Source organism: Oryzias latipes, chromosome 16 (assembly GCF_002234675.1).
Source record: "Oryzias latipes chromosome 16, ASM223467v1".
In the NCBI taxonomy this organism is placed as follows: domain Eukaryota; kingdom Metazoa; phylum Chordata; class Actinopteri; order Beloniformes; family Adrianichthyidae; genus Oryzias; species Oryzias latipes.
This window is the reverse complement of record NC_019874.2, coordinates 14,920,276-14,945,706: the sequence shown is the minus strand read 5'-3', so window position 1 is coordinate 14,945,706 and position 25,431 is coordinate 14,920,276. Positions and strand designations below refer to the sequence as shown.

Genomic DNA, 25,431 nt, shown 5'->3' with positions numbered 1-25,431 from the left:
CCCCGCCCAGGAGGGGGGCACCCAGGAGAAAAGGGGGGGCCAACCAGGGGTGATGTAACCACGGCCCAACCAGGCTTGGCCACAGTTGGAAATTTGGAGAGGCCCAGCACTCAGGGGCAAGGACCAGAACCCACACCAAAGGGACACGGACACCCCCGGCTCAGGTGGAATGTGAGCCCCGGCCTCTGGCCTTGCCAGAAAGCCCAGGGATCCCCTCCCTGCGCGGAGAGAGGGCCGCCGAGCCCAGGAAGCCAGCACCCAGGGGACAGGGCCACCGTGGCCAAGGGCCCCGTACCCCCTACCAGGGATGGGGTAGGGGAAAGACGGTCCTAGTTCCCACCTTCCTTGCGAAATGCGTGTGTGTGTATGAGGGTTTGTGTGTGCATGTGTGTGTGTTTATGTTGGAAGGTATATCTTGACGAGTAAAGGGTGTGTGCACTAAGGGGGTGCAGTTAAAATTGGCAGGTCGGGCAATGAGGGGATATTTCCTGATTACTCACAGTGATGTCCCCCCACCTTCCCCACCAAGGGTCCCTAAACGTCTAAGGTGCAGTTAAAATTGGCGGGTAGGGTGCTAAGAGGACATCTACTGCTTGCTGGCAGTGATGTCCAAGCACAACAAAATCTTAATAAAACTCAGCTACACCCACACTGCTGTAGCGAGAAAGGGTCCTGTCTCTACAATAATTGGTTTGCATTTCATGTGAGCTTGGGAAAACACAGACAAAACTGTTAGGGTAACGCTTTCTTTTACAGTACAGTACTTACAGTGTACTTAAGTGGTACTTACATGGTACTTTTTGTGTCTACTCTGTACTTACAGTGTATTTATGTGGTACTATTTGGTTCATACCTATGTGGTACATACTGGGTATTTATAATATTCTAACTGGGTATTTACATGTTGTGCAAAGGTGTCTTTTATGGTACTTACCACATGTATGAACAAGGTAAGTACAAATAAAGTAACTTGAATTTAAGTCTGCACTCGTACGTTTCATAGTATTTACCATGTTTTTACCACAGAAACTACCCCTTCAGTACACTGAAACTGGATTGTAAAAGAAAGTCAGCCCTATTTCCACTCAACTACATAGTAATTTCAGTACTAAGTACTGGGCATGTTCACTTGAATATTACTTGGTACTTACCCCTTAAGTACACTGAAACTGGACTGTAAAAGAAAGTCAGTCCTATTTCCACTCTATTACATGGTACTTTCAGTAGTAAATACTGGGTGTGTTCACGTATTACCTTCCTATACAGTGTACATACACACTTGGTCTTCTCACCTCACCAAATGAGACAATGCTAACTTATTGGTAAGGGTAAAGTAACTGCATTGTAAAAACATATTCTGGCCAGATTACTTCTTGTAACATGTGGCAAATTTAAAGAGAAACAAGACAGCAGTGAAAACAACAATCTTTAATATGAAACACTTCTGCAGCATACAAAAAGTCATCACAATGACATTTGTTTTAAGTTCTCCACAAAACAGTAAAAAGGAGCATTCCAAAAAACCCATTATTGGCCTGAGGGTCGTGCTTTTTGTCAAAATTCTTTCAGTAACGGTGCAGGACTTCTTCAGGGTTTGTAACTGCAAGAAAAATCACAATACAAGCTCAAATGAACATAAAAAGCATAAAGACTTTTATAAAGTACAAAGTATATTTTACTTATTTAATCATTTCTGTAATGAGTTTGATAAATCTCTGTGAATTCTTTATTGCTTTGACTGTAATGCTTGAAATCAATCAATCATCCTCATTTTTAAACATCATAATAAACTATTCAAAACTTGAATGCAGCATAACTACCCAAAGGTGAGCGTGCATTAATCTGGAGAGCCTCGAGGCGCGAAAAAGTTTGAATTTCTCTTCATTTGGCAGGTAAGCCAGTGTTTTTGTTTTTTTAAATAATGGATAAATTATCGTATATGTAAATATTTAAACTGATCAAACTTTATAAAGAAGCTAACCTCGTGATTTCAAGCCGCTGTCTCTCTGTGTTTGAAACGTGACGTAAGAGTGTCTGCTACCTTACTGCAATAATTTCAGTTATTTCAAAATGTATAACTTTTCAAAGTTTGTAATGAAAATCTACAAACGTTGTTGTTACTTACCAGGAGAGGGGCACCAGTAAAACAAGCACGTAGCCTAAATAACAAAGTCTGTTGTTCTGTGCTCGTTTGAGCGCACGTCTTTCTTGGAAAATCAAAGAAAGGCGTTTATTTAAAATAATGATGACGTACTTCCGTCTTTTTACCGCTTTAGAGCAGCTATGGTGAAGAAGACATCCCAGAAGAATCCGTGAGGCCACAGGAGAGTAAGCTAAAGTAAGTTAAATCCACCAAGTGGACATATTATTTACATTAATGAAGAGTTTAACTGCATTTTTCCCATTTTCTTTTCTATATGATAGAGACAACAATACCACCCAACAGTGAAGGTAACTGTTTGAAAATATAAAACATATTTTTGTGAGTAACTGTGTTGAATTTGAAATTACCTATTTATTTCTTTTTTTCCTTTTCTTTTACACTGCCATGTTTTTCATGTTAATGCAAATTGTAGGTGCGAATAATATTTATAAAGAAGAAATACACACAGTAATAGCCTATTAAAACATTACTTTTGTCATTCTTTGTCTAAACAAATTAGATTTTTTATTGCAATTATGATTTTTTTTTCTTTGGTTTTTTTGTTTATGTAACTAAAATATTAAGTTGTGAATGATCCTTCATGTTTATAAATGAGGATAATTGATTGATTTCAAGCATTACAGTCAAAGCAATAAAGAATTCACAGAGATTTATCAAACTCATTACAGAAATGATTAAATAAGTAAAATATACTTTGTACTTTATAAAAGTCTTTATGCTTTTTATGTTCATTTGAGCTTGTATTGGGATTTTTCTTGCAGTTACAAACCCTGAAGAAGTCCTGCACCGTTACCAAACTCTGCTGAAATAATTTTGACGGACAAAAAGCACGACCGTCAGGCCAATAATGTGTTTTTTGGAATGCTCCTTTTTACTGTTTTGTTGAGAACGTAGACCCCGGCCCCCCATCAGAAAAGAAAACAGTTGAAGACCAAAGCTCAGAGTGCTGAAGTTTTAAAAAATAATCTGAAGTGAACATTCTGATAGTTGGATGAATCTTTAGTCACAGTTTGACTGTTGGTCTGTCCGGGCAAGTTTTGAGGAACAGAAGAATTGTTTTGGTTAGAAAGCTACTCGATAAAAAGACATCAGTTTGTTAAATTTGGTGAATTCTATGGATATTATGAATCCTAAGCTCTTTTTATCAAATATAATTGATGTATTCATCCATCCATTCATCCATCTTTCTATTTTCCAAACCTGTTTTATCACTTATGGGGTCACAGGGCTTTGTAAGGTATATTAAACTTTCATTTTATTTGCTTCTGTTACAAATATTTGTTTTTTGGTAAGAACTTACTGCAACTCCTGGACTTGACTACAGAGAAAATTTAAAGGATAAAAAAACAGGTGTAATTTAAATACATTGTCTCTAAATCTGAATAAAACTTCATTTATGTTGTTTGGAAAGTAAAAGTACTGTAATCAGTAGTATTATTATAGATTGAGTAAAATAAATCTAAATTACTACATTTTATAGAATAGATGATGACAGGATCACATTAAAAGTATATACAGAATATAATGGCAATCAGTTCAGATCAGATGGGATTATATGTTGTACTGCTCTTAACATACATCACCTTGTGAGATAACCTGGACACATTTTTATCACCACAAATTATTTGACTTAGTGGATTACAAATCAGCTTTTTGTAAATAGATTGAAAAAAAAGATATAAACATGACAGTAATTTGCAAACCTGGAAAAGAACGCATCAAAAATCAAATAACAAAAACTGTTGTGATGCCACATAGCTGATGTTCACAGCCTGACTGTAAGGCAAATGTGCTAATTCTGAAAAAAAGGAGTGGGGTGGAACTGGATAAGTAAATAGTTTTTGCACTCCCTTCATGCATGTTAGGAATCATGATATTTATAAAATTATTTCACAAATGGTTACACTATATGAGCTGAAAATCATTTGTGAGAGCTACTTCTTATTCTGTTATAAATTTACTATTACGTTCTACTGAATACACATTTCAGTCATATTCATTCAAAAATACATTCTGTATTCTTTATACTTGTTTTTAATATTATTATTTATTTTTAAAGTAATTTATATATTTTTCTAGAAAAAAATTACTTTAAAAAAAAAGAAAAGAATAAAAGGTTAACAGAATTTGACATTTTGGGTAAATAAAAAGCCTAATTTTTCCTATTCTTTTAACCTGTGGCTTGTTCCACACTCAAGAGTTCATAACAACAATTTATAGTCATAACCCTCTCTGACATATTTTATTTGCTGTGCACAATTTTTATTTTGGTTTTGCTTAAATTTCAATCTTCATTTTATTTGCTGATGTTACAACTGTATAGTTTTCTGGTGAGATTTAGCTGCAACTCTTGCACTTATGTTCACAGAAAATTGAGAGGATGAAAAAACTAGATGGAACTAAATATATGTTATCTGGAAGATTTGAGTGAAGGAATAATTGACTTTCTTTACTTTTATATGAAGTTTTCTTTCAACATCCTTTTCTTACTCAACCAAATATTTCAATTCAAGCGTTCCAAATACCTCTGTGTTCATAAATATACAAATTTCACAGGCCCAGACATGCAGAATGCTTCCACAGACATTCTTGAAAAAGTGGGCAGCTCTCTGGAACTTACTGATTTTTAAAAGTGAAACTGCGTTTTCCCACAGGTGCAGCAAGTTTTTTCATTTTCCGTTGACAATGAAAAAACTGTCAGAGGTTTCAAAAAGTTAAACTGTGAACGGCAGCAACTGAACTAAAAGTGAGACTGCATCACTTTCTATATCTGTGCATCAACTGACGCTAATATACAGAGCAGGGCAAAGGTCATCAACTTTCTGCAGTCAATTATTCCATTTGCATCATTAAAGTGCTATGGTTAGGTTAAAACAAATCAACCATTCATGTTTTTTAAGGGAACAAAAATCTTAAAATACAGCAACTAAAATTATAATGGTTATGAGAGAGTTATGATAATCTATGATCATCTACATGATCAAGATTCTATCCACTTGAGATACCCTACATCTGCATAACTGCTTTCAAGGCTTGAAAAATGTTATTGTCATTTATTCATTTATAGAGCACCTTCCACAACCTTCCAAGGAGGCCCAAAGTGCTGTACACAATGTCAGACCAATAAATAATGCAATGATAAAACATAAAAAAGGATAAAAACAACAACTAAACAAGAATTGAGATCATAATAAAAGGTCAGCTAGGCAGATATTAAGGTACGGTATTGGAGGAACTGTTTAGCTTTAAAACTCGACAAGACAGTAGCCTCTTTATTAGCCAGTACACATCACATGACAAAGATGAATTCCTTAATATGTAAAAACAGACAAAATTATTTTAGAAATCAACATTGCAAATGCAGATCAGTTATCTAAAATATAAGTAGATTTAGGAGAAAAATCAAGACAATGATTAAAAATAACACTATATCAGAAAAAATAGACACAACACTGTTTCAAAAATCTTCATAACATGTGCAGATCAAGTATCAAAAGCTAAAAATATGTGCAAATTATTTTTTATTAGGAAAAATCCTGAGTCCATTTTTTTGAGCAAGTGAATTGATATAATTAGAGGTCAATCATTTTAACCATCTTCAATAATTGATAACGCATTTTATAATAGTAAGGTAATGCTGTGAAATAAAAGGGTCCATATTCTGAGCATTGTCCAAGTTTGGTATTCCATCTTCTGCTGATTGACAGCCGTCCTTCTGGTTTAACAGAGTTCAGGTTCTTTTCCCTGTAATGTCTACAGACATTATTCCACAGTTGGGGGGAATATTTTTAAAGCAAACTAACAATATAAGAGGATAACAAGACACCTGCAAGTCACTTAAAAGAAAAAACAAGTATTTTACCAAAAATCAAATATTCGACTGGCAGTGAATCACCAGACCAGAAAGGCCTGAAGTGGGGAGGTTATCCTGGCCGGGTAAAATTCTGAGCACGTAAGCTCTCTGGTTTCTGTCTTGTCCTGTAATTAAAGTTCTGTGATAAATAGGAATATTAGCTCTCAAATCCTTGCCATGTGTATAATATGTTGTTTGCCATGCACTTTTGAATGAGTCTTTAACCTGTGGATCTCCAAGCTGGTCTTAAAGTACTGCGCTGTCCCTATGGAAGCAGCGGCGGGGGATCTATGTTTACTTGGATCTGTCTGACAGCTAGTTATATACAAGTCGGTGTAATATAATAGAGAGGAGCAATTAGACTTTGACCCACTCATCACAGTTTGTACATCACAACTGAGAGCTTTTTAAAACATGTTTCACCACATTTTGAATAAAGAAATACTCAGAATGCGATTTTGAGCTTAAATTATTTTATACATGCGCCCCATCATGGGAAAATACCACAGAAACATATTTAAGAAACAAATGAACTATAAAATCTAATTTAAATATTCACTAAACATTTATAATCACCCATAGTAGGACTTTACTTTTGATTAATAACAATGCATTTTTAGATGTCTAAAGTAGGGCTAAATGGTGTTGTGGTAGCCAGCAGTGTTGATTTACAATGAGAAGGCCCTGGTTTAAATGTCAGATGAATCTTTTCTGGATGCAGTTTGCATGTTTTCCTTTACGTGCGTGGGTTTTCACGGTAACCTCCTGTTTCCTCTATCAGTCCAAAAAACATGCTTCATTTGTAGAATGCTGTCTGTAAGGTGGGTGTGTGGCCCTACACCCCCAAAGCAGCTGGGATATTTTTTAGGTCAGGTGTCTACAAAAATGGAAGTCACTCACTGTTGGACAGAAAGACCCAGATGTTGATGGGTTTTTTCTGGAGTTTATTTGTAAATGTATTTGTAAATCAACAAAAAACTATTTTTGAATACAGTAAATGTTGACATTCCCAGCAAGCAACCTGTCAAAGCAACCATTACAACAGAAAAAAGACTTTTCTTATAACATTGATTTGTTTATTGTATTTGATCTTAAGTTCAACAAGGAAATCTTTTTTTTTTTTCAAAGAGAATTATCAAAAGAAAGCTACATGTTTCTTTCATAAAGTGTGTATCTTTACTAGGTCTGACAAACAGAAAGATAACATTCACCTTCAACAAATACATGTTTGACTGTGGTACCGCTTTGCAAAAGGAACCACTTTGAAACCACACACTGCAAAGTTACCTTACAATGAATATTGGTAAACGTTATTATTGCTGTGGGAAAAAAAAACACATAAAATGTTTACCGTAGTTACAATGTTACCATAGGAGTGGGTAATCAGTATTTCTGAATAGATTAGGGAGGAGTCTGAATCAAGGAATAAGACCCCCCCCTGTGAAAAGTTAACATAAAGAGCCTCAACAGAGAGAAGTGAAACCCAGTCTGTCCCAAAGACCAACATGCATCTCTTTGCTCTAATTCTTGGCATTTGGCTTCTACCAAAAGGTGAGTTTTTCTTCTTCTTTCTATTTTTTTTGTGTTACTGTTTTAAACTTTATATAACTTAGTGGGAGGTAAAACAAATATCAGCACCATCTTTGAAATGGTTTAAGCTCTATGCCGGTTTTTCCAGGTTTTTGTCTAAATTGCATCTCTTAGTTGACATTGCAGCTTTTTGTCTTAGCTGCACAGAGCTTCAGAGTCTTGCTGTAGTTGTGATTAAATTTTTAGAATAAATGTGTAAGTATTGCTTTTTAAATTTTTTTACAAATTCATTCTTATATTGTTTGTTGTTCTATTAGGTGACACTCTGAAGTGTTATTAATGCATACCAGATAATTTGGGGAAGTGCACTGAAACACAAAGAGAATGTTTTTTACAGTCTCATCAATGTGGTGCATCCAGAGTCATTGCCTATGCAAGTACGACATTAAATCATTCTTAGTGCTTGCTTGTTAAGTGCATAAAATAGATTACATTTTGTTTGAAAGCAGGTGGCTCAAAAATTATGGACCAAAACGAGAAGGGTTTTCCTCTGTCAGAAGAATGTGGGGAAGCTTCAGTCAATTTTGGGTTGTCCAAAACCTGGATCAACACCCAATGCTGCAACTCCAACCTCTGCAACACTCAGTCTGTTCCTGGTAACACACATTCTGTCCATTGCAATGTATTAGATTTCCTGAAAGATATTTGTTTTGAGGTGGAACCCTTTTAGGTGTTTTAGTTGCATGCTTTTGTGTGTGGTTTTTTTTGCTGTTGTTCCACCTCACTGACACTAACTCCCAGACTGGACACACCTGAGACTGGACGCACCTGGGTGTCCAATCAGCAAATTGGCCACCCTATTTAAGAACTGGCAGTAAGAGGAGGGAGAGCAGGCAGCCCAGAAAATTACAGGCCCATAGCACTCACATCACATGTTGGAATAGTGATGGAAAGAATGATAAATGAGACATTGCAGTATTACCTGGAAAGTAAAAATTTGCTGTCCCCATATCAGAATGGTTTTAGGAAAGATCGAGGGACAATGGATCCTGTAATCTGTCTAGAAGCAGACATTAGGAAAGCCCAAGTAAATAAAGAATATTTGGTGGCAGTATTCTTTGATATTGAAAAGGCTTATGATATGGTCTGAAAAGAGGGTTCATTGATAAAATTAGGTACGTTAGGACTTAATGGAAGAATCCATAATTGGATTAAGGGGTTTTTGTTTGATAGATATGTTCAAGTTAGGATAGGAAAGTCCTTTTCTAATAGATACGAAGTGGATAATGGAACCCCACAAGGAAGTGTGATTAGCCCTGTGCTGTTTTCAATTATGATTAATGATATATTTAATTCAATTGGATGTGAATTTGGGAAAGCATTATTTGCAGATGATGGAGCCTTATGGAAGAGGGGAAGAAATATTCATTATGTGGAGAGAAAGATACAAGACGCGATTACGGAGGTGGAAAACTGGTCTTATGACTGGGGATTGAAATTTTCAGTGAGGAAACGTGGAACTGTTTTGAACTTAAGGTTATATGGAGAAGCAATTGAGCAAGTACATAGTTTTAGGTACCTGGGTGTTATATTGGATGCAAAATTGAAATGGAGAGAGAACATTGATAGTATAGTAGGGAGATGTAAGAAAGTCATAAATATAATGAGATGCTTGAAAGGTACTGGGTGGGGAGCTAGTGCACAGGCTTTAAAACAAATATATTACAATGATTAGGTCAGTCACAGATTATGGAATTATTGTTTACAATACAGTGTGCAAAATGTTGTTACATAAAATAGAAGCCATCCAAAATCAGGCTTTGAGAATATGCACTGGGGCTATGAGGTCAACTCCTGCTGTGTCATTACAAGTTGAAATGGGGGATCTACCATTGAAACTAAGAATTAAACAACTGATGCTTAACTATTGGGTGAAAATACAGGGTTGTGTAGGTGTAGAGAACATGGTTAGGAGAGCTATTGATCCTTGTCAGAGAAAGATCGCAGTTCTTTTCCCTCATGTTTGTAACTATTGAATGCGTGTCGTTCGTCACCATGTTTCTGCAGGTAAGATCACTTATGGACATTGAGTTCACAGTCATAAAAATAGACATTGGTACATCAATTTAGTTTTATTTTTAGCGATGTGAGATAATGAGACTCTTTTAAAACTTTTATCTGATTAAATATAAATCATTAAGATAACTAAAAGATATTTTACCAATATATTTTAGCTACTTTAAGGATTTCAGGCAGTATAGAAGCTAAAAACTGTCTTTTACTTTCTTGTACTTGCTACATTCAGATGGCAGTCATGATTCTTTTTTTATGACCATCTGAAAAACTAAACCATTTTTTCTTTTAATCAAAATATGTCTCTGACTGGTTCATGCATTTTTTATTTTATTTTACTAAATTTAATTTAACCAACTTTGACATCATTTTGAAATCACAATACTGCTCTAGAGGTAAACCCAAAATGATGGCAGGAGTCACGTGTAACATCACTTCGAAGCTCTAAAATAACCCCTAACGAGGCTGAAGAGTTACAGGACAATTATAATCCAAACCATCAAACAGAAAAATATCTGTTTTCAACAAAAAGTAACCAAATTTAGTTTTAGGAAGGGAGTAAAAAACTTTTTTTTAAAATGGCTTTTATTTCTTGCAAATGCATTTACTTGTTGAATTTTAATTAGAAGTGTAAACTCTCAAAAGGAGACGTAAAGCTTACAAATTAAATAAAGTTTCATGTTTCAGTTTTATGATGTTTGTCTTATTAAAAACTTTAAATGACATCATCATACTCCTAGTAGTGCAGAAGTTTTTCGACTATTGTGTTCATGTGTTTCCTTCACACTTTTCGCAATCTTTTACCAGGGATTCTGTTTTGGTAAATCAGGAGAGGTTCTCACCTTGAAACTGAGACTCGGCGCCTTTAAGGCAATGTTGAGACAGGTATGTAGAATTGGTTACACCTGCGTACATTTTCTTCACCTGCTTAATCCCTTTCTGGGGTCATGGGGTTGCTGGAGCCTATCAGGGGCACTTGTGTTCATATCAAGAATCTACATTACTCATGTTTTACTGTCTGTACTTTCAAATGAAATTTCAAAATTCAACTAAGATTAAAAAAAGACTTTATTGCTAGGTGTTTGACAGGAATGTGAAGAACAATGTTTTGCTTTAAGCAGTTTTGTCATTGTGTTGCTCTCATACAAAGACCCACACACACTAACGCTGAACCTTTCTCCACAATCAAATGGAGAGTGATATAGTTACCAGTCAGGGAAATATGCCAGAAATGATGTTCAAATCATTAATCTTAAAAAATACAAAATGTTTTTGGGATATTTTCCAAAGTTTTTGTTGCATCCTCTTTACCTTTTTCATCCCATCATCTTTGATTCCTTGCAGGATCTTGGTTGGTTTGACGATTCCAAAAACAGTGTGGGAGCACTCACCACAAGACTTGCCACAGATGCAGCACAAGTACAAGGGGTCAGTCTTTGCAGCAACAACCCCCCCCCCCCCCAAAAAAAAAGAAAAAGAAAAAAAACACACAACGAGAAACTCATTGCATCTTCTTTATTTCCAACCTCAACACTTTCTTAGGCAACTGGAGCTCGTTTGGCAACAGTGGCCCAGAACTTTGCTAACCTCGGGACTGGCATTATTTTAGCCTTTATCTACGGCTGGGAGCTGACTTTGCTGGTCTTGGCCGTTGTGCCAATAATAGCGGTGGCCGGAGCTGTGGGAATGCAGATGCTCACTGGACACGCAGCTGAAGACAAAAAGGAGCTGGAGAAAGCCGGAAAGGTATCTACTCAGACACTGGGAGCAGCGCTCTGTTAGATTTTTGTCTGTAACCCTCATGCGGCGTGTCCTCACAGATTGCCACAGAGGCCATAGAGAACATTCGCACTGTTGCATCTCTCACCAGAGAAGCCAAATTTGAGTCTTTGTACCAGGAAAACCTCAAAGTACCATACAAGTGAGTCAAATACAAACATTTTAAAGCAATCTTGTTCATTTACATGATGCTCTTCTAATACGTTTTTTGTTACCTGTGTGCAGGAACTCCCAGAAAAAGGCCCATACGCATGGTTTTACGTTCTCATTCTCCCAGTCCATGATCTACTTTGCCTATGCAGGTTGTTTCCGCTTTGGTGCCTGGCTCATAGTCCAAGGAAGGATGGATGTTGAGGGGGTTTTCCTGTGAGTAAACCCTTGTATTTTAATCCCCACTGAGATGTTATTTTTTTGCTGTGTCACAGTTGGCGTGTAAAGCAGCAAACACGAATTAAAAGCATTCAATGTGTCTGTCTTTAAAGGCTGTTAATCATTACTCTGTGCGGTGATTCACTGAACTCACGCTCATGTGATTCTGGATTATAGTTGTGCACTGAGTTAGTGCTGCTTGAACTATGGATTTAATTTATGCCCTGGCTGTGGTATAAAACGGAAGTCCCAAGTCCATAAACCATAAACACATAAAAGGGTTAAAGATTAACAAACATTTGCTTTCACACATGTGGCAGACAGCACTGTAGGAAGTTTAGTTGAAGATATGCACAAGATAGTCAAGGCAGTCGACAAAACGTGCTCCTGAGGTGTTACTTAACATTTATGTCACAGTTTCTTGGCAAGTTTGAAATTATTTTTATTTAGTATATTTTAAAATATGAGTTGATTTTCTATTAGAGCAACTGAAAACACGTTTTCTGTCAGGCCTTTTAGATAACTAACATTATTTTTTTTACCCTAACGTGACCCTGCTGATGTTGAGTTTGTTATCAGGACAGTACAAGCTTTGTGTCACAGAAAAGACATCAGTTTAGTGCATTATAAAACCCAAGAACACGTGCGTTAATCACACTATCATAACTTGTAATCGAAGTCAATGTGAATCTCCTCTCCCAGTGTGATTTCAGCCGTTTTGTTCGGCGCCATGGCCGTTGGGGAAGCCAACTCCTTCGCACCGAACTACGCCAAGGCCAAAATGTCTGCTGCCCACCTGATGATGCTGATAAACAAAGTGCCCGACATCGACAATCTGTCAAACGAAGGGGAGACCCCGGTACGAACACAAAAACTTTAGAACATACGAACAATCTTTCCAAAGGATCCTACATTCACCTCCTTTTCTCGCATCTTTGTTTCCAGGATAAATTTAACGGCAACGTGATCTTTAAGGATGTGAGGTTTAACTACCCCTCACGCCCCGATGTTCCCATCCTTAAAGGGCTCAATCTGAAGGTGAAAAAGGGAGAAACTTTGGCTCTGGTTGGCAGCAGCGGGTGTGGAAAGAGCACCACCATCCAGCTGCTGGAGCGTTTCTATGACACTAAGGAGGGGAAAGTGGTGAGAAACACACGCCTGGAAGGACTACAGTCTCCTTTCTGTCACCAGAGCCCCTTCACCTGCTTTCTGATAGCTAATGGTTAACCTGATGGAGCTCTTTATGGCAGCTGTACAGTACAATGCCCATGAGACCTTGAGACATTATGAAGCCAATGTATTGGTGTCTTTATCTAAATAAGTGTGCAAACTCTTTATCTTAAACAATGAGAACAATTCATTTTATCTTTTCATGACTTATTTATTCAAAGCTTCAGTTTGGTCTTTCTTGAATAACAATACAATGAATCCGAATAAACCTGAGTTGAGCCTTTTTACTGGGCAGACTTTCTTTAGTTTTACGCCTGTTTCAAAGAGACCATGTTGGTTTATTTTAAATGTGTTGTTGTCATCATCTGTGCCTCTGTTTCCCGCTTTCAGGTCTTGGATGATGTGGATATCAAACAACTAAACATCCACTGGCTGAGATCTCAGATTGGGATTGTTTCCCAGGAGCCCGTGCTGTTCGACTGCACTCTGGCTGAGAACATCGCGTATGGCGACAACAGCCGCACAGTAACCATGGAGGAAATTGAGGCTGCTGCCAAAGCCGCCAACATTCACAAATTTATAGAGGAACTGCCACAGGTATTATAAGTGTTTGATCCTGCTCTGTAAATAACAACGCCATGTCCAAATTTCTTCACTACTCCCTAATCCCTAAAAGCCTGCCGGTATAAAGTGTAGGACTATTGTTGCCCTGCATTTTCACACATTCTCACTACTTTTTTTGAAGGCCAAAGATGATGTTACCTTTCTGTTGAAGTAAATGTGTAATATATATGAACATTTTATGAAGACCATGAATCCACTTTGTGCTGATGAGTAAAACTTGAATGGTTTAAAAAAAAAAAAATGCACCGGTACATACATACAGTTTCTCAACTGACAAATCGATCAAATGCAATGCATTGAAAAAAATATTCACCAATTGAGTGAGCATTAAGGCACACTGGTTGTTCGCCGAGACTTCTGGGAAATTTTTAGGGCACTAGATTTTGGAATTGTAGAAACGGACAGCCCAAAAAAATAGCAAACAGCTGATGTAGTGCACTAAGTAGCGAGGAGTGAAGAAATTCAGATGCAAGCAAGAGCTGTAGGGTGAGGGATCCTAAAAAAAGAGAAACTAAATTGACCAATAAAACAGGAAGTGATGTTATTCATCAATTAATAAAAAGTAGCCCATATAAATACTATATCAATTCTGCCAAGGTTTAACCCTCCTTTCTTTTTTTAAACTTGTTTTTCTAATGTTTAGTTTAAATATAAATTTTGATGATCATCAGCAAAGAAAGGTCATTACTGTGGTCCTTTAAAAGAACCAGGAAAGCTTACATTTTGATCAAGCAGTGTCCAATTCCCCATGACTGACTGCACAAAACATCATGCAGGTCCTCTTACTTTATAGGTGAGCTCCCTAATTAAACAATTTATTTTGACATCTAAAAATGTTATAAAGACAGCAGCTTTAGGAAGCAGATGCTACGTTTTCCCAGAACACCTCATTTTACAACACACTTTACCTTGAATTTTGACAATAACTTCTGATTAGATAAGGGTCTTTGCACGATGTTCAAGGCTGGATTATTTCTGAAGATAAACTTCAGGATCACACTCTGTCACTGTCATGGAGAGCACTTGCTATAATTTGCATGGATTGCTGGCCTCCTGGGCATGTTGGCAGCTCCAGAGTCAAGCTGACTTTACAAAAGGTGCTGAAAAACACAACAATTTAACCAAAGTAGAAAAGTCTCCGAGTTGTTCAGGGCAGTTGTCAAGGCTGCTCCTCTTTTTTTTTTTTAAGAGGTTCAAATGTCAACTTCACAGGGCAGAACTAGCAGTCCACATCACTTCCTGACTTATCCCTGAAGATCTTCAAAAAGCCGTCTTTTGACATATTTAATATGCAGTCAAATACTAAAGAATTCAATTGCTTCTTCTTTTGTATCCTCTTACTAAATAGACAATGAGAGGATATTTTATATTAAATAAACTAATGTTTCTCCATGTTTCCCAGTTATAAAGATGTTTGTTAATCAAAACCAGAAACATGTTTTCATCTCAAAACCCAATTCAAAACCAAACTCAAATGTTTTCTGACCATCAAGGGTTATGCAGCAAATGAATATTACCAGGTTTCAACTAAGTCTTAATCATTCTACAGTAGATGCTCCTCATTTTTATTTAATGTTTCACGTTTTCCTTAAAATACTTTTAGAGTTAATTTACTTCAAGTATAACCTCATGTTAGTAATTACTCTGAAGGTAATACTACAGAACTTCCAAGAAATTTTCCTCATGTTTCCTGGAGTCTCAGACTCGCGTTTGTCCCGTTTTACGTGTCTCAGCCATCAATGGCTGAAAGCTGCAGTCCGCCAAGGCACCAGTTTAGAGCAGCCCACTCCCACGCACATCTGTCACTATTTTATCAGTCTACTCCAATGTGATCATGTGTCTGCTATTTCTGTTTGCATGAGCAGAGGTACAACACTCAGGCAGGTGATAAGGGGACTCAGCTGTCTGGTGGTCAGAAGCAGCGAATAGCCATAGCCCGAGCTATTCTTCGCAACCCCCAAGTTCTGCTGCTGGATGAAGCCACCTCTGCACTGGACACTGAGAGCGAGAAGGTTTGTCTATAATATAGATCGAGTGTGGAATTAATGTTTCATAGAAGTGGAAAATGATCAACTTGTTTTTTTGAAGTAAAAGTAGGGTGTAATAACAATCTTCTCTCTGCAGGTTGTACAGGACGCTCTGGACCAGGCCAGTAAAGGCAGGACATGCATCATCGTGGCCCACCGTCTGTCCACCATCCGCAATGCAGACCGCATAGCTGTATTCCAGGGGGGAGTGGTGGTGGAGCAAGGGACGCATCAGCAGCTGCTGGCAAAGAAGGGAGTCTACCACATGCTGGTCACCACACAGCTCGGCCATGGGACGAATTGAGAACCCATTTCTGGCCTCTGAGGGTCGGGCTGAGCACTTGTGCCTTTTCTGAGCTTCACATTTGTGCAGTTATATTCATCCTGAGCAGCTTCGTCAGATCAGCTAGGGGCTGAATACACGGACACTTCCTCCTGTGAGTTTATAATCTGTTTAACAACTCTGCTGCTGTTGATTAGGAGTGTTGGCTGCGTTTGAACTTGTGGGGCACACTGAAATGCGTCCTCTAGAACTTTAATTATTCTGGACTCTAAATACATTTCAAACCAATGAGAACTACTTTTATTTACCCTGAGAAAAGCTTACAGATGGATATCATGCATCACGACATTTAAAATCTCCACATTGACCTTGGAAGAGGTGATCAATCTTATTAAATTATGGGGGAAATTTGTCATTGATGTCTGGAAAAAAGCAGAAACCAGTTTATTTTTTTGGGATGAAGCAAATGGAAGCATGCTTAATTTGAAATGCTTTTTGTTAGGTGCATTAAATATGTGATTCATGCACTTTATTAATGCTAGAAGTGCAATACTGTCCCACCAAGTATGACTTTTATTACTGGAACCGTCGCTGCATATTAGGACAAATGTTTGGGTATTGGAAGCGTTATGATAGCTGTGGATGATTAGACCAAAATGCAGGTAGAACCAAAGTGCCTGATCAGCTTAACCAAGAATACTGTCAACAAAGAAAAAAAAAAAAAAAGTTGAAATTAATGCTAATGTACATGAATGCTCTAATCCTGTTTATTAATTAATAACTTATCTTTTGTAGAAAGTTCTGATATGTATCTATTAAAGTTTTGTATTCAAAAGCAAAATGTGGAATTGTTTTTTTCTTTTTCTTTAATGGACACAAAAAATAAAATTTACATTTATTTGTCAGAACAATCACATGTACAACAGTGCATTTAGAGATAAATGGTCACTTTCCTTATCAATAAAAAATTACCTGATTCTTTGACAGTTCATTATAGCTTAGAATAGTGATGGAAAGAATGATAAATGAGACATTGCAGTATTACCTGGAAAGTAAAAATTTGCTGTCCCCATATCAGAATGGTTTTAGGAAAGATCGAGGGACAATGGATCCTGTAATCTGTCTAGAAGCAGACATTAGGAAAGCCCAAGTAAATAAAGAATATTTGGTGGCAGTATTCTTTGATATTGAAAAGGCTTATGATATGGTCTGAAAAGAGGGTTCATTGATAAAATTAGGTACGTTAGGACTTAATGGAAGAATCCATAATTGGATTAAGGGGTTTTTGTTTGATAGATATGTTCAAGTTAGGATAGGAAAGTCCTTTTCTAATAGATACGAAGTGGATAATGGAACCCCACAAGGAAGTGTGATTAGCCCTGTGCTGTTTTCAATTATGATTAATGATATATTTAATTCAATTGGATGTGAATTTGGGAAAGCATTATTTGCAGATGATGGAGCCTTATGGAAGAGGGGAAGAAATATTCATTATGTGGAGAGAAAGATACAAGACGCGATTACGGAGGTGGAAAACTGGTCTTATGACTGGGGATTGAAATTTTCAGTGAAGAAACGTGGAACTGTTTTGAACTTAAGGTTATATGGAGAAGCAATTGAGCAAGTACATAGTTTTAGGTACCTGGGTGTTATATTGGATGCAAAATTGAAATGGAGAGAGAACATTGATAGTATAGTAGGGAGATGTAAGAAAGTCATAAATATAATGAGATGCTTGAAAGGTACTGGGTGGGGAGCTAGTGCACAGTCTTTAAAACAAATATATTACAATGATTAGGTCAGTCACAGATTATGGAATTATTGTTTACAATACAGTGTGCAAAACGTTGTTACATAAAATAGAAGCCATCCAAAATCAGGCTTTGAGAATATGCACTGGGGCTATGAGGTCAACTCCTGCTGTGTCATTACAAGTTGAAATGGGGGATCTACCATTGAAACTAAGAATTAAACAACTGATGCTTAACTATTGGGTGAAAATACAGGGTTGTGTAGGTGTAGAGAACATGGTTAGGAGAGCTATTGATCCTTGTTGGGAAAGTGATAATGGGACAAATGAAAGTGCTGCTTGGAAATTAGCTAGGTTAGCGAGAAAAGCAAATATTCATGGTAAAACCCTAGTTAAGACATTTTTGTACCCGACCACTCCTTTCTGGAATTATCCAACTGCACAAGTGGATTTGTATCTCCATAGAGCAATGGAGGATAGAAAAGGGAAGGGAAACTGGGATGAGATGACAGCAGACAGATTAGACACAGTCCATGCTTCATTTATACCCATATATACAGATGGATCTAAAGACCCAGAAACATTGAGAACTGGTTTTTCTTTCTGTATCCCTACATTGGACAAATCTGTTGGAGTTAAGACGTCAAAGGATCTTTCAGTTTTTGCAGTTGAAATGTTGGCAATATCATGTAGTTTACACTGGCTAGAACAGAACAGAATTGGGGATGATATAATTTGTTCAGATTCATTGTCAGCTTTGATATCTCTGAAGTCATACTATTCTGAGAGACGATCAGATATATTATATGAAATTTATGAGAGTTTGATCAGGTTGGCAAACTTGAAAATAAACATTAGATTCATGTGGGTACCAGCACATAGGGGGGTGGAGGGAAATTAAATGGCTGACTTCCTGGCAAAAAGGGCATTGAAACGGGGTAAAGAGATAGAAATTCCATTAGGTAGGACAGAATTTAGGGTAATTATTAGGAGGCGTATTATGGAAGAATGGCAGACACAATTGGAAAGGGAGAGAAAAGGTCGACATCTATTTAGTATTCAGGACAAAGTAGGGAGAGGTATGAATGTCAGAGTAAACATCAGAGGTCGCTGCATAATATAACGGTTGAGGATGGGACACACTGGTTTGAATAATACATTGCATCTGATAACATCCAACTGGTTTGTGTGAGTGCGGGAGAGGGGAAGAGTCGGTGGAGCATGTTCTATGTCAGTGTGAACTGTATAGGGAGGAAAGACGACACCTGGAAAGTAGGGTACGGATGATAGAGGGAGAACAACTGACTTTAAAGAAGCTGCTGGGAGGGGAGGAGAATTTAAGTGGTGCAATTATAGTTTATTTGAAAAGAACTAGGTTATTGAGGAGAATTTAGGTTTTTTTTCTTTTTTTTTTTTTGTTAGTTAAATTTGGTTAGGTAATCCTCACTCTGACCCAATCTCCAACACAGTAGGTGGCAGTAATGCACCTTCACGTTAGTGCCTCCCGCCAATAAAATCACAAGAAGAAGAAGAAGAGGGAGAGCAGAGACGGCGGCTGTGGGTGACGACAGAGGCAGATGACTAGGGATGGGAATCGAAGCCCCATGAAGCTCTCATGGGGCTTCGTGTAAATGTGCCAGAAAAATGAATGAAGCATTTGGGGCTTCGAAACCACACAGAACAGCGGCATCTGGTGGCAGACAGGACGTATATCATCTACTCCACTAAGTTCCTTGCCCTTGTAACACTTCAGTGTGGAAATAAAACAAAGACAATGTTTGAAGATTTGTGAGAAGTGCTTGTGTTACATTGTGAATGCCATGTATGAAGTGAGAATGAGTGATTGTGAACCAGGGTCTAACATGACTGGGTGGGATACATGTTGTAGATTTTTATTAAAAAACAGAATTTTCTCCACTGTGCTGGGCTTCAGCCTGTTTCGTCTTTGGCTGACGATTTCGCCAGCCTTGGAGAAGATCCTCTCACAAGGCACAGATGAAGCTGGTGTGCATAAAAACGTCATTGCCAGCTTGTAGAGATGTGGGTATAAAACCTTGTGGGTAACCCGGTATCTCAGTGGGTCCTGAGTCCTTGGGATGTGAGGTTCCTTTAAGTACCTAGAAGGACATTAATAGCCTATTGTCATGCACCAGTCTAAAATGAGCAGAAGTTATGATGAGGATTCTAATCTTTGCTGTACCTCTGAACCTCCACTGTTGCACTGGCAGTTGTGCTGGTCACCTGCTGTTGAACCCCCACATGCCTGTCCAGCAGGGCCCAGAGACCACCATCTTCCTGCTAACTTGAAGGACCTTCTCTAGGTGGCGACTGTGGCTGTGCCTCTGGAAGTAGCGCCTGCATTGTTGCAGCACACTCTTTAGTGAGTCGCTCTATGGCCGTGTGGGCAGAGCCTTGGCTGCAGAACCCCAGCTCTTTAAACCTTGGGTCCAACAAGGTTGCCATTGACAGAGCAGTGACCTTCTCCAGAGCTGAAAACCTCTCATGGAGATTGTTCTTCAAGTTAGTGGCCAGTTTTTCACCAAGTGGGTGTGTGATCTGACCACACCTGCTTGAGATGTAATGTTTCAGCATTTTGACCATGGGAATGACTTTGGATGCTGACACTCGTTTTTCTGTCGAAAGCTCAACTGTGGCCTCTTGAAACGGTGAAAGAACGCTCAAGCAGTGGTGTATGGCCTGGTAGTCCTCTGAGGTGAGTGGAGGAAGGTCTGTATGGAGGGTGGCCAGAGCTGCCCCCAGTGGCTCTCTCTCCTTAAACAACCTTTCCAACATATTAAATGTGCTGTTCCATCTTGTTTCCACCTAAGATAAGACAGCAAGCACATTTTAAAGGAGAGAAGAAAGTAACACAATAAACAACTGCAAAAACATGTAAAATCTTAGATTTAAAAAAAAGAAAATGTTTCACCTCTTGTATTAATTTGTGCTCTGGCCTGGCCAGCTGTCGCTGCATCTCTGACAGCTTCTCCTTCGCTGTGGTGCTGGATTTAAAAAGACCGACAATCCTACGCCCCTTACTTCGGATATCCTCTAGTTCAGGGGTTTGGGCAAGGGACTTTTTCACCACCAAATTAAGCATATGTGCAAAACACATTATGTGCCGAAGCAGTAATATATTAGCACATGCAACCATGTTGGGAGCACAGTCTGTAACCAGGCCTGTCACCTGGAAGAAAGATTACATGTTCACAAATCATGTATATTAGGTATTGGGAGGCCATATTGATGAATGATTTTGTACTTTATTGATCTGGCTCGCACCTTCCTTTTAATTCCCCATTCTTCCATGAGAAGATTTTTGGCCTCAGCCAAGTGAGTTGCAGTGTGGGTTTGGGGAAACTTCAGAACCCCCAAGACCACAGAGGCCAGCTCCACCTAGAATGAACAAAGTCAAACTGAGATACATAAACCAAAGCATTGCACAAAGCAGGGGATACCTACCTCCTCGGTGATAAAATGGCATGTTACAGCCAAGTAAGCGTCCATGTTAATGGATGTCCACATGTCTGCTGTAAGGCTGACAGCAGAGGCCCTGCTAACCACATCTAAAGCCTTCTCCTTTTTGGCTTTGTACTTCTCCTCCACCATTGTCCTCAAGGCCTTCCTATTAGGAATTATGTAGGATGGGTCCAAAAGGTTGACAAAAGCCTAATAGTGACAAATAAAATACAGCTTATTATGTACACAAAAACATAAATAATGTAAATGCTATATAATATTAGCCACCTTACCTTGAAGCCTTTGTCTTCAACAATTGAAAATGGTTGTGCATCAATTACAATCATATCCACCAATGCAGAATCAAGTTCTTGCTTTCTTGACACTGCAAAATATACATGTGAAGAAAAAAAAAACATATTAATTGTAGAAGCTGAGCCTCGAACCCGGAACCTCAGCATTCACATGTCACTGATTTTTCCACTGAGCTATCTGTTTCAGTTGTAAGTGTGCCATTAGTTGGATATATTCTTATTACCAATACAAGGTGGATTGAAGGCTTGATTTGCCGACTGCGGAGTTTCAACATGATGAACGGAGCGGAGATGTCGCATCATGGAGGACGTACTATCATTAAATGCAAATTCATGTTTGCAAATCAAACATTGCACCTAAAAAAAAAAAATGGAAAGAATAAAAATGATTCCTTTCAACTGACAGACATACCTATAAAACTGACATAATCAGCAATGGCTACTAATAAAATAACGTTAATAGTGTATTACCTTATTTGGAGAAATCAAGTTGAAATGATCCCAAGCCACAGAACGTTTTTTACCGGGTGCCATGACGTTGATTCTTACGATACACGGGAAACAACAGAACTGGTCGGGAAACGTTGTTTGGGATTCATCTGTATTTATAGACAACAGCTCGCCCTTCTGATCAAACACACCTGATATCTGAAACCTGGTTCAGGTGAGTGATGCATTTGGCGCGTCATACGTCATCAATCACGTGATCTGCGCTGGTTGACACACGCTTTGAAACATTGTGCCGAAACACTCTGTTTCATGAAGGTGAACCGCGCGCCGAAGCCCCGTGTCAAACGGGCCATCCCTAGGTTTCAGCGTTTGGGTCACTTTTCTTTCCACGTCTGACCATGACAAGAAATGCTTTAAACATTTTTTAAAGCAAAAAAAAAAGTTTTGAAAGCAAATATTTAATATTTTCATTTGCTGCTTAGAAAGTTTTGTTTGCAATGTTTTGGCATATGTATCACTTCATAAGAGCCCTGTAATTTCAGACATGAAGAGAATAGAAAACACTTCACATTAAAAAGATGAATCTGGTTTAAGATACAGAATTTAACTCCATGTGAGATTTTCTGACAGACCATAAGAGGGATTTATACAAATTTCTTCATTCAGATTAACCTAAATTGCATTTTTAAAAATCAACAAAAAATAAAAGTTAGAAGAAATCTGTTTACAAGATGAAATGGGGGGGGGGGGGGGGCTGTGAGGCTCTGATCATCAAATAATCGATGTTTTGTTTCTGCAGATTCGAGCAAAACCACAAATGGGAGACAGCGCTTCACCTGTGATGGTTTGACATGCAACAAAACTTTAGACTGTGAGGGGAACGACGACTACTGTTTTACCGCATCGGGTGAGACATCTGTTCTTATTCTATTCAGAAGGAAAATGATTCTAAAGCTTCTGATAACCTTCTCTCTCAGGTCCTGAAGGAGGAACCATAACCACCTTAACTTCTGCAACAGTGCTGTCACTGCAAGTACAGGTCTGCAGCTTGTAGTAGTGGCGTTAGTCTCTTTGACATTGTTTTCTTAAGAGAAAATTCAAACAGTGAATTCTTTGGCACCTCTCTTTTTCATACACAAAGTCTATAAGGCCCTCACCCTTTTCTTCTTTCAACTTCTCTTTTGAAGATTCAAAGTTTGGAATCCAAAATGATTATTTTTGATGCGTTTTTTTGTGTTAGTTTCTTTTTTATTTTCACCTGTCAAACTGTGTGTAAATTTAAATATGAAATAAAGTTTCATCTCATTAAGAGGGAAACTAATTTGAGGTTGTGGTTTTTGACTGGAATGTTTTTTGACTGTCTTGGATGTTTGTTATCAAGGTATGACTGACTTCTTTTTACCAACAAGTGAATAATAGCTGTTTAAATAAAATCCTTTCAAATCACTTTAGGTACACCTCAAAATCCTAAAGCAATAAATTGTACTTCATTAATCTTTTTTTTAATCCTCCACTACAGTTTGCTTTTGTTTTCAGTTTAAAAAATAAATAATTTTAAATAGGCTGTACTTTTTATTAAGCTGCATTTTAATTTGTGATTTCCATCATTATATGCCTTAGCCTCCTTTTTTTTCTCCATTACATTTTAGTAGCACCTCTGAGGACAGACCCCCCCATCCGTATCAAAAAACTAAGGACCATGTATGGAAACTACTTTTAAAGACAAATGTTTAAGGGGACACCAAAGATACATAGCAATATAGCTGGATAAGTGCAATCCACGCTCCTATCACAGTACCAGACCTTACTGCTTATGACAGCAGACACCATTCATTTTATTCATAATAAAGACACCGAATGTTAAGCTGTCATAGGTATTTTTAATGAATAAGGCAAACCAATTCAATGAAAATGGAAGTTCTCAATGAGTCTCTGTCAAATTAAAAAAATTGAAATGTGAAATTTTAATATAAATATTATTCAATATGTTTGAATAATGTGCTAGTTTGGTCACACCCATCAGCAAAATCTTTAAAAAAAAACTCAGCTACACCCACAATGCGGTAGTGAGAAAGGGTCCAGTCTTTACAATCATTGGTTTGCATTTTCAAGTGAGCTTGGGAAAACACAGACATAACTGTTAGATTTCATTTTAAGTTAATAAAAATAGAATACATTTAAAAAAAATTGGTTAAATCTGACAAAACTCAAATCTTTTTTAACAGTTTCCATCTCGGAGGTCAGCCTACTTAGAAGAGTGTCAAAGAATGACTCTGCTCTCCCCTTAAGAACCACAAAATACACTCTACTAAACTCTGAACACACACAATATTTGATGAGTCGAGTGGAAATGTGGAAATGCAGCTTACTGTTAAATAAAGTAAGATTTAACCTTCTTTAACCCCCGTGCTATCTTAGATGACCCCACCCTTACATTGCCGTGTTCTCCCTACCATGACAAAGGTGCATAAAGGTGGAAAGATTTCATGTAATCCATGGACACCAGTGAAGATCACAAATCATTGAAGAAAAAAGGTTCAGCGCACTGTCTACTGGGTCTAGATGACCCAACTCCCAACGTTAAAGTGCCTACGATAGCACAAGGGTTAAAATATATTGAAAACAAAAGTAAACTATTGGATTGTAAAATAAAACATTGTTCAACTACATGTTATTGTTGTGGTACGGAGCCCCTAAAGGGCCATTGATGAAAAAAAAAAAAAACTGGAGGAAAAAAAAATTTTTTTGAAGGAAAAAAAAATTTTTGGGGAGTAAAACATTTTTTTTTGAAGTAAAAAGGAAAAGAATAAATTACTGGTGCGCACCAGTTAGTTTCAGGTACGCACCAGTTAGTTTCAGGTGCGCACCAGTTAGTTTCAGGTGCGCACCAGTTAGTATCAGGTGCGCACCAGTTAGTATCAGGTGTGCACCAGTTAATATCAGGTGACATTATGACATTGTCAGTAATATTTCGTGTTTTCAGAAAGTTTACAAGGTCCATATCCTCAACTTTAGCCATTCTCAAGACAACTGTGGCTACTTGGTGCACAATGAGCAAGCAGGTCAACTATCTGATATCGTCTGATACTAACTGGTGTGCACCAGATACTAACTGGTGCGCACCTGAAACTAACTGGTGCGCACCTGAAACTAACTGGTGCGCACCTGATACTAACTGGTGCGCACCTGAAACTAACTGGTGCGCACCTGAAACTAACTGGTGCGCACCTGATACTAACTGGTGCGCACCTGAAACTAACTGGTGCGCACCTGATACTAACTGGTGCGCACCTGAAACTAACTGGTGCGCACCTGAAACTAACTGGTGCGCACCTGATACTAACTGGTGCGCACCTGAAACTAACTGGTGCGCACCTGAAACTAACTGGTGCGCACCTGAAACTAACTGGTGCGCACCTGAAACTAACTGGTGCGCACCTGAAACTAACTGGTGCGCACCTGAAACTAACTGGTGCGCACCTGAAACTAACTGGTGCGCACCTGAAACTAACTGGTGCGCACCTGAAACTAACTGGTGCGCACCTGAACTAACTGGTGCGCACCTGAAACTAACTGGTGCGCACCT

General features: G+C 38.1%; 1 protein-coding gene and 3 long non-coding RNA genes across 4 annotated transcripts; 3 read left to right on the top strand and 1 right to left on the bottom strand.

The window, feature by feature from the left end:
- Positions 1-1,805: 1,805 nt before the first annotated feature.
- Positions 1,806-2,464, top strand: LOC105357818. The gene is made up of 3 exons (XR_002874880.1): positions 1,806-1,892; positions 2,277-2,338; positions 2,425-2,464. It is a non-coding gene; the product is annotated as an uncharacterized LOC105357818 (long non-coding RNA).
- A 7,049-nt stretch (positions 2,465-9,513) lies between these two features.
- LOC105357817 (multidrug resistance protein 1-like) lies at positions 9,514-16,713 on the top strand. The gene is made up of 11 exons (XM_023964177.1): positions 9,514-9,614; positions 10,428-10,505; positions 10,965-11,048; positions 11,163-11,366; positions 11,441-11,541; positions 11,625-11,765; positions 12,471-12,627; positions 12,714-12,911; positions 13,329-13,535; positions 15,428-15,574; positions 15,687-16,713. Exons 1-11 carry the CDS (start codon positions 9,567-9,569, stop codon positions 15,891-15,893), a joined length of 1,572 nt encoding a protein of 523 aa, XP_023819945.1. The 5' UTR covers positions 9,514-9,566; the 3' UTR covers positions 15,894-16,713.
- Positions 16,714-19,201: 2,488 nt separating this feature from the next.
- On the bottom strand, positions 19,202-22,516 carry LOC111948951. The gene is made up of 7 exons (XR_002874931.1): positions 21,867-22,516; positions 21,620-21,752; positions 21,375-21,466; positions 21,085-21,291; positions 20,552-21,018; positions 19,823-20,445; positions 19,202-19,739 (listed from the first exon to the last, which is right to left on the bottom strand). It is a non-coding gene; the product is annotated as an uncharacterized LOC111948951 (long non-coding RNA).
- On the top strand, positions 20,247-24,102 carry LOC111948952. The gene is made up of 3 exons (XR_002874932.1): positions 20,247-20,335; positions 22,645-22,752; positions 22,823-24,102. It is a non-coding gene; the product is annotated as an uncharacterized LOC111948952 (long non-coding RNA).
- The last annotated feature ends 1,329 nt before the right edge of the window (positions 24,103-25,431 follow it).

What these genes read in the sequence shown, in the direction of transcription:
- LOC105357817 (XM_023964177.1), top strand. Translation starts at nt 9,567, where the DNA reads ATGTTTGTAACTATTGAATGCGTGTCGTTCGTCACCATGTTTCTGCAG. An exon ending in ATGCAGCACAAGTACAAGGG is followed by an intron (nt 11,049 to 11,162) that starts GTCAGTCTTTGC and finishes ACACTTTCTTAG; the next exon opens with GCAACTGGAGCTCGTTTGGC. An exon ending in ACACTAAGGAGGGGAAAGTG is followed by an intron (nt 12,912 to 13,328) that starts GTGAGAAACACA and finishes TCCCGCTTTCAG; the next exon opens with GTCTTGGATGATGTGGATAT.